Source organism: Stegastes partitus, unplaced genomic scaffold (genome assembly GCF_000690725.1).
Source record: "Stegastes partitus isolate 25-593 unplaced genomic scaffold, Stegastes_partitus-1.0.2 Scaffold12, whole genome shotgun sequence".
NCBI lineage: Eukaryota > Metazoa > Chordata > Actinopteri > Pomacentridae > Stegastes > Stegastes partitus.
Window position 1 is genome coordinate 1,500,687 of NW_007577743.1, and position 8,753 is coordinate 1,509,439.

The 8,753-nt window shown below is 42.8% G+C and overlaps 1 protein-coding gene across 1 annotated transcript in view; it reads left to right on the forward strand.

Moving 5' to 3' along the window:
• The window catches only part of efcab6 (EF-hand calcium binding domain 6), an 86,150-nt gene that overhangs the window by 3,460 nt on the left and 73,937 nt on the right, over nucleotides 1-8,753 (forward strand). The window contains exon 2 of the mRNA XM_008288344.1: nucleotides 269-474. Within this exon, the coding sequence (XP_008286566.1) occupies nucleotides 269-474 (206 nt within the window). The remainder of the gene's footprint in view (nucleotides 1-268; nucleotides 475-8,753) is intronic.

Below are 8,753 nucleotides of genomic sequence, written 5' to 3' on the forward strand. Positions count from 1 at the left end.
AATTTAGAAACTTCTACACCATTTTTGTGCTAATCTGTTGTAAGCAATCCTCAGTTTTAGCTTTCCCAGCTCGCCTTGTGTGTCGTGCTGTCGTCTGAACTAAACTCTGACATCTGTATGTGTTAAAACAATGAAAACCTTAGTACGAGTAGTTGTACAAACTTTGAACCGTGAAAACAAGCTTCCTTTTTGGGAAACTGTTCATGTGTCCGTATTTCCCTAAAGCAGCTTGAAGGTGAAATATTTCCCTCTCATTTGACCCCTTCAGCTCGCCCAGCGACCTCCCATCCAGGCCTGCAGCTCACTGTGGAGCAGGTGGAGCCCCTGATCTGTAGCAGGCTGGTGAACATCCAGGCAGCCCTCAGGGCAGCAGATCCTAACGGGACAGGTCTGGTGAGCAAAGAGGAGTTCAGACGGGTCCTGAAGAACCTGCTGTCTGTCAGCCAGAACCAGCTCAACTCTGTCATCAGTGAGGTGAGAAAGTTTCTAAAGGTGCACTGTGATGCTGATTTAAAAAGTGACTGCTTCATCAGTTCTTTGAGCGTGAGCAGTCTGTCCACTCTGTGAGGTCTAGAACAGGAACACCAACAGCTGATAAGTGATCAGGAAACATGCTTAGACGTCTTTATTACACAGTGAAGTGACTCCTTCTGAAGCTTAAAGGAAGTTGATTTTGTGTTTGGAAGTCGACTTAGATGACTGTCACAGCAATGTGCAGCAGCAGTTTGATGTGTTGTCCATCTACAAACATCACAGAGTGTTAAAGCTATATGCCTTTAGTTAACTGCATCAAAAACTGTCATTGCTACGAACATTTTTGGGCTTATAATTGTGAGCTACAACTTGGCTTTGGCCTCTAACACTATTAAAAGAATGCAGAATCACATGGAAGCAGCTCTTGTTTGTAACCCCTGACACTGAATCCATACACACCGTGCTCTTACTGACCTGTAGATGGAGGAAATTATTGCTAAAAAATGTGCGCAGTCACTTTAAACTGCCTCTATGAGCAGCGTAAAGTCTGATAAGCGGCCAAACTAAAACAGCTCCAAGTCAGATTATTCATTCATCTTTGAAAAATGTGATGATTTTCAGGTGTTTTTCTCCCTTTCTCCTCACATCCCTACTTTTTCACCTCGACATCTTATCATAACATTGATGTGATTGAAACTGCTGTAAAAATTCACAGCTGTAACTACGACCAAATTTGATGCAACAGAAACGAAGCTCAACAAAGTTACATCTGTTTCTGGTCAGTGTAATACTAAACTGCCTCTTCACTGAATGTGCCATGCTCGGCTAATGACAGACCTGGTCCCGGGACAGGGGTTGAGCATCTAAAAACACTTAAAAGTAATTACTTTAAAACACGGGCTGCAAGGTGGTGCAGTTGGTAGCACTGTTGCCTCGCAGCAAGAAGGTTGCCGGTTCGCGTCCCAGTGGGGGCTTTCTACATGGAGTCTCCATGTTCTCCCCGTGCAGCGTGGGTTCTCTCCGGGTTCTCCGGCTTCCTCCCACAGTCCAGAAACATGTTGAGGTTAATTGGTGATTGTAAATTGTCCGTAGGTGTGAATGTGAGTGTGCTTGGTTGTCTGTCTCTAAGTGTAGCCCTGTGATAGACTGGTTACCTGTCCAGGTGAACCTGCCTTCACCCTGAGTCAGCTGGGATAGACTCCAGCCCCCCATGACCCTAGTGAGGATTAAGCGGTGTATAGATAATGGATGGACTTTAAAACACTTCCAGTTACAGCTGACCTGGACAGCGCTTGTATCTTGGTCAGGATGTGAAAGATGGACCTCCAAAAGGCTGAACTCATTGCTGTCGTGTGCAACATCCTCCAGAAGATGGCAGCAGAAGATCCCTTTTAGCTCTTCCAAGCAGTTGACATTGACAAATGGTGCTCGGTGGCCGTGGAGACTGGTCAGAGGAGAAGTGAATGTGGCAGCTGTTAAAGCAGACGTTATTTGTTTGCACTTCTGTTGTGTTGGCTGGCATCAGTCTTTCCTCTGCTCCAGCCCACTGACTTATTCTACGCTGCGCCTTATTTCATATATTCCTCAACAGCCTGCAGATGTTTACCAAAAACATGAAGGAATAAAAAAAAAGAAAAGAAAAGAAAAAATCTCAGGGATATGAAAACAGCGGCTGTAATATTTCGGTGCAGTTTTAAGTTATTGCTCCACATCCATGAGGCCTAATGAGAGCGCTGAGGCCTCATATCGGGATGCTTCTCCAGTTTGGCATTGATCAATCGAGTGTGTGCGTGTGTGTTGGTGGATTTGGCGTCGGTGCATGGCGGAGTAATTCCCCCTCTCCCTTCATCTTCATCAGTGTGCGCCATGCCTCTGTCACTCTGCTACGGCACTGTAATCGTCTCCACTGTTCCTCTTTGTTCCGTCTCAGCGCTCACGCCTGACAGTTTGACTGCCTGTCTTTCCCACACAGATTTCCTCCCATAATATCAGCACTTTGTGCCCCCCCCCGATGCAAACACACACACAACCCCACATTCCTCCGTCGCCTTCCCTCCCCTCCCTCCCACTCACCGTCATATTCATTAAAGACACTTTGTGGGTGAGTGCGTGTGTGTGCTTTCAGGAGAGTTGTGGAAAGTTTACTTTAAAGGACTATCACTGGAGTAGCAGCTGTTGTTGCCGGTGACATTTTGATGTGGAAGTTGCTTTGTGCTTGAGGGAGCGAGATGCCACCAGCAGCTTGACAACCCCACCCCACCCCTTCTTCTCCTTCTCCTCTGCTTTTTTTTTTTTTTCTTTCCACAAGCAGAGCTGGGGTGAGATCTTTTTCTGTTAAATGTTGATCAATTATTAAAAGTGGCCTGGTGGCAGCGCCGGGGAAAGAGAAGTTTGTTGAATAATTAGAGCTTAAATAAGGGGACGGAGGACTGGACAAAGAGACGCAGAGATAATTATCAGAATTGATTCTGATTTCTCATAAATATTGCACCATGTTGTCGTTCTATCTGGAAACACAGCCTGCAGTTAACATGTAATTTGGACTTATTCACTTCATGAGTCACACCTTTCATCAAACACACTCAGACCAGTTAGAGTTGTTCTGTCTCAATCACTATTTTAATTCTTCCAGTGTGATTAGCTGTAAACATGATCTTGCAGTTTGAGGTAATGACTAAATTGCCTAAATGAACCAAATGGACTGCATGGATGCACTGCCAAGCAGGCCTGCCAGGTGCTGGGCCACCAGGCCCCAGGTGACGTCTCACTGGACAATTATAGGGTTCAGTTAGAATTACACGAGTCTTGTTTTATTTTTTGTTGTTCGTTTTGTCGACAAATGTGCATAACCAACATGACACTGTGAGGTATGTGTGATTCCTCTGAGCTCCACTGTTGCCCAAAAAACTATTAGAACACATCAGCGTTACATTAGTTAGCATATGAACACACATTGTGGTTCTTTTAACTCAGTCCCACACTTCCTGTCCTGCTGCCTCCAATAGTCACTAAGCATAGATTCATCCGCCACTGAAAATAGTCCCCACAGCACTCTTTCCTTCTGTCTGAGTAGATCTACAGTGGCCAGAAGCTTTAAAAAATTACTGAGCTTTTCTTAAAAAAGATCTAACTATTTACGCCCCACGATGCCTTGCATGAACTGTGGACACAACTTCTGATAATTACATTCAGAGGCATCCAAGGCCGTAGCATTGAAAGTTTTATGAATAGCCCCGAATTTCTTCTTCTTTTTTTTGTTTTCCCAGTCAGGATCCACAGGCTGAGGGTGATAAAGAAGCAGACTCTGTTGCTAACTATTGCAGTTCAGTGCTTCTCACATTCGGTCACAAAACAAGTGATGCCAAGTATGAGAATAAAGGATTTCCAAGGCACAGCTTTACATGTAGCTTTGAAAATCAGAAACAGGATTCAAGATCCCAACAACTCCTCTGACCACATTCACTGAACCAGGGTCTGTCCGGGGAGGAGGCAGGTTTCTGTTGTTGTTTTTTACCTTAACAGTCAATATGATGTCTTTATATGCAAGACAACACATTCAGTGAACATTTCCACCTTAAAACTGCAGCGTACCAATGACATGGATTCAGACTTCTGGGATTTCGTACATAACAGGAACCGATCCAGTCAGCTCGCAGGATGGAGCTTTTTGTGTCATCCTTCAGAATCAGTTTCTGGTTCTAACTCGTATGACAGAATTACTCCAATATTACAACCTAATGCTGTAAAGCACAGAGTCGTTCTACAGTTAGAAATAAGCTGGTTGTGTTTGAGCTGCTGTGAGTGGAGAGAGAGAGACGTCATAGATCTGCATATTCTAGAGGAAGCAGCAGTGTGGGGTTTGGTCTATTTGACCATTGTGATGTAGGACGGAGGGTTTTTAAGAGTTTAATCCATGACTGGAGACAAAAGAAAAGCCTCAATATTCTGAGAAATATCCTTATTATCAATGTTATTTGGTAAATATGAAGCCACAGCCAGCTGTCATGGTTTAGAAAAAAAGACTGGAATGTGAAAACAGGTCGTCTGAATATGTCCAGAAGTAACTGAGTCCATGTGCAAGCATCTCCAAAACTCACTCATTACTCTGCTCGGCTGGTAATCAATCCCATGTAACGTGCAACTAAGAGCTGTGTTAATCTTCTCATTTCACTTTCTTAGCAAAAACAGGAATGAACTAATTTCCCAAAATGCTGAACTTTACAGGATGTGTTTCCACATCATTTATTTTTGCAAGAATCTTTAAAAAAAAAAAGAAAAAGAAAGAAAGCAGCTGTTACCTCCTGGTAAATGGTGCTTCACTGAAAGGATTCATGCACTGTGGGGTTAAGGTGTAAACATTCACCAGGAGCTTTATTAAATGTACCTCTGAAATCTGGCACAACAGCTCTGTCATGCATTCTGCTTTTATGAAGCGTCTACGTTTTCAGTTTTTACTGATCTGATAGCGCTGATGCGTTCAGATGGACATGGAGTCATGGAGTCATGGAGTCAGGGCGTCACAAGGCCCGTCCTGTCCAGTCGTTCACTGCTCAAGTCCAGCCCACCCACTGAGCTGCTCTGTAACCGAGGCAGCGTTCATTCATTCTGCTGCTCCACACTCAGCACATCACTGCTCCTCCAGCCTCTACAGATCGACAAATACCCCCCTCCTCCCCAACGCCCTCCTTTTCAAAGGTTTAATATCATAACTGTGGTTGTTCTGTGGGACTGTAGAACACAGATGGTTTCTAATTGTATGTAAAATCTATGCAAATTGGATTTTGTAAAATGAGGACCATTTAAGTTGGTCTCCTTGTTTTTGTGTTCACACTGTGTTCATTAGATCGTTGTGAATTTAAGTCTCTGCCGGAGGTTTGTGATCTCAGGGACTGTCTGTGTCATGGTTGCTCAGATTGTTCCAGAGTGTCACTCGAGCAGAGTCACCGCCAAACACAAACGCATGTGATCCCAGATAAATGGGTAAATCTGACAAAGTGTCCTGTCTGTAATACCTGAATAGTAACAGGTCATTAGTGAGGTCATCGTGGGTGGCGATGCACTGGACTGCTTTGTTCTGAAAAGTGATCCCTACATATTGTCTATTGTCTGTAAATTAACAGAGTTCAGTGACATTTGCTGTAAAAAGGCCCAAACCAGTGAATATTGGAAAATGTTTCATCCATCCATCATCTATACACCGCTTAATCCTCACTATGGTCATGGGGGGCTGGAGTCTATCCCAGCTGACTCAGGGTGAAGGCAGGTTCACCTGGACAGGTAACCAGTCTATCACAGGGCTACACTTAGAGACAGACAACCAAGCACACTCACATTCACACCTACGGACAATTTAGAATCACCAATTAACCTCAGCATGTTTCTGGACTGTGGGAGGAAGCCCGAGAACCCGGAGAGAACCCACACTGCACGGGGAGAACATGGAGACTCCACGCAGAAAGATTCCGGTGCCCCCACCGGGACGCGAACCGGCGACCTTCTTGCTGCGAGGCAACAGTGCTAAAAACTGTGCCACATTGCAGCCCGAAAATGTTTCAAACAAACCAAAAAAATCTTTATGAGAACGATTTGAAGATTACAATCTTGGGATATCACCCTCTATATGATATTATCTTCCAGCTTTCAGCACCAGCTGACCCTGACTGCAACAGATCATTGATCACATCCCACCTTAAGGTGCAGCATCTAAGTACTTTTATTCAGCTCCTGAGCTGAATAAAAAGAAAACAAGTGCAGCATGTAAGAGTGAAAATGAGTCTGATGAATGGTTTTGTGAATGACTCTGTTCTGACACCTTGGTTTGCAGAATTTGCTTCGTTACTCAGACCACCGCAGCAGATTGTTCTCCTCTCTCTTTCTCATTAGAAAAGATCAGTTCTCACAAACATGCTAATTTTAGCAGGTGATGAACGTTGTTTTCACTGATTGCTGGTGCCGCTCATATCAGCCGTCACCAGGAGACAGCAGTTCCATTAGTGACTTAATAAAGGGTCAGAATGAAAGTTTTCTGTTATTGGCTGTGTGTGTGGTGTGTGTCACATTTAGAATGCAACAGCTGGCTTTTCATTCTATAGATACAAATTTAATCAGCGTGATGGTCTTGAATCAGAATTGGGACTGAAAATCTTGAACAAGACGAGTCCAATCAGTGTACAGCCCTGGCTCTGTAACACACTCTGATCTCTCATCAACACAACAGTTCCTTTGAAGCAAATTTATTTTGCTTTTCTTCTTGCAAATGTCTGAGAGAAAAATGGAAAAACTGCCTCAATAAACACTGTAGTCTTACATTTACAGTAGCTTCAATAACCTCAGAGGTTCTTATCAAACTTCACCAAACTCCCACAATCATTTACCTTCTTTTAAAGCCCCTAAGGTGTCCAGACATCTGGTGAAAACACTGATTTATGTGATCACTGATAATGCAATGACACTGGTAATTGAAATACAGCATCAGTAAACACAACGATCAATAATCCATCAACAACAACATTACAAAAGCCTGACACTGCAATTTGACAACTCTGTTTGTTTCAGTGAACGGGGTTTTAAATATTAGACCTAAACGAGCTGGTAGGTTTCACCACAGGTATGATTTTTTATTTAATTGAGCTTAAGTTCAGACGGGCACAGAGTCAGAGCATCACAAGGCCCTTTTCTGTCCAGTCGTTCACTGCTTGAGCCTCGACAGAAATCTCCTCCTTCCCAACCTCCTCCTTCTTAAATGTTCAGTATCATAACTCTGGCATGATACTTAAATGAGGACCATTTAAGTTGGTCTCCTTGTTTTTGTGTTTTTGTGTTTGTATTCATTCAATATATATAATATTTCTATATTAATGATATATAATATAATATAATACTTATTCAATAAAGAATTATCTTATGTGATTTAGACATTGTGAAGTTAAGGCTCTGCTGGGGGGGTTTGTCTGTCAGAGCATCAGAGTCCCCGTCAGACACAAACTGCACGTCATTCCAAATAAACGGGTAAATCTGACAAATCGTTCTGTCTGAACTTTTATTCTCTAAAATTGATTCGAGCCATTTCAAGGAAAAAAAAAATCAATGCTATCTAACCTCCTCACAATCAGCTTCTTTCTTCTGCAGAATAACTTTAGTATATTTAATGCAGCCGTGATAAATTTTACCTTCATGAATTAATGAATTCTATGAATATTTTCAGAGCCATGAGGTCCACAGAGGTGGTGAAAATCTTCCAGTTTATTTTAGAAAAGGATTTTGACAGCGTGGTATTAAAATGTGAGTAAAAACGAGACCTTTCATTTGTTGGAACTTGTTTTGACCACATGTTTTTAAAAGCCTTGAAGGTTTACTAAAAATGCACTTTTTACAGTTTCTCTAGTGAATGATCAGAAAACAGAAAACACATCCAGGAACTCAACCAAATCACTAAACTGACATGAGTCAATGTCATAAAAATGAAACTGAGCTACATCCCATCGTTACAGAAAAAATGTTGCTGAGTTTTACATTCACCTGGACTGAAGGAAGCAATAGTTTGATTGCAGTTTTTATCAGAGCTGAAATGTGTTTTTCATGAACCAAAACATGTGTGTGTCCATCTGCTAAGTTATGAGAGCTGGAAAAATAAAGCAAAAATTAAAAAGTGGGACTTTCCAGCTCACCCCTGTGAGGACATGTGACGCTGAAAATATTTATAGTATGAAGATTAACTTTTGCGTGGCTTCATGAAATGTCCTTAAAATGCTTGTACATAAAGCATCTGATTCCAGGTAAGAACTGATTTTACATGGAATGACCCATTTCATTTAATCTACACAGAGAATTATAATTAACGCTTTGTTGTTCTGCTCTGGAGAAGATAATAAACACTTTGATAACAGTTGAACAGTGATGACGTGTTGGAGCTCAGAGATCATGTTGATAACGACACACACACACCTGCATCCCTGACCTCCGTCTCACCTTCAGCCTCAAACTGAACTGCAGGTGTAACGGTGCTGTCACAGGTATATAGAGCATGGAGACGCCCTCCTCCTCCTCCTCCTCCTCCTCCTCCCCTGAGGTGGGGGGCTGTGTGTTACGCTCCGTGGCTGCTCATAGCAGTGATAATTGGATGGTGTGGTGTCTATAATAAGACTCAATGCCAGGAGCTCCGCTGGGGACCGCTGCACTGGATTACACCATGGAAGGATGTAGGGCAGGACAACAGGGACTGTACTTTGATTATTAGCCACCAAAATAGGTGTACGTGTGTGTGTGTGTGTGTGTGTGTG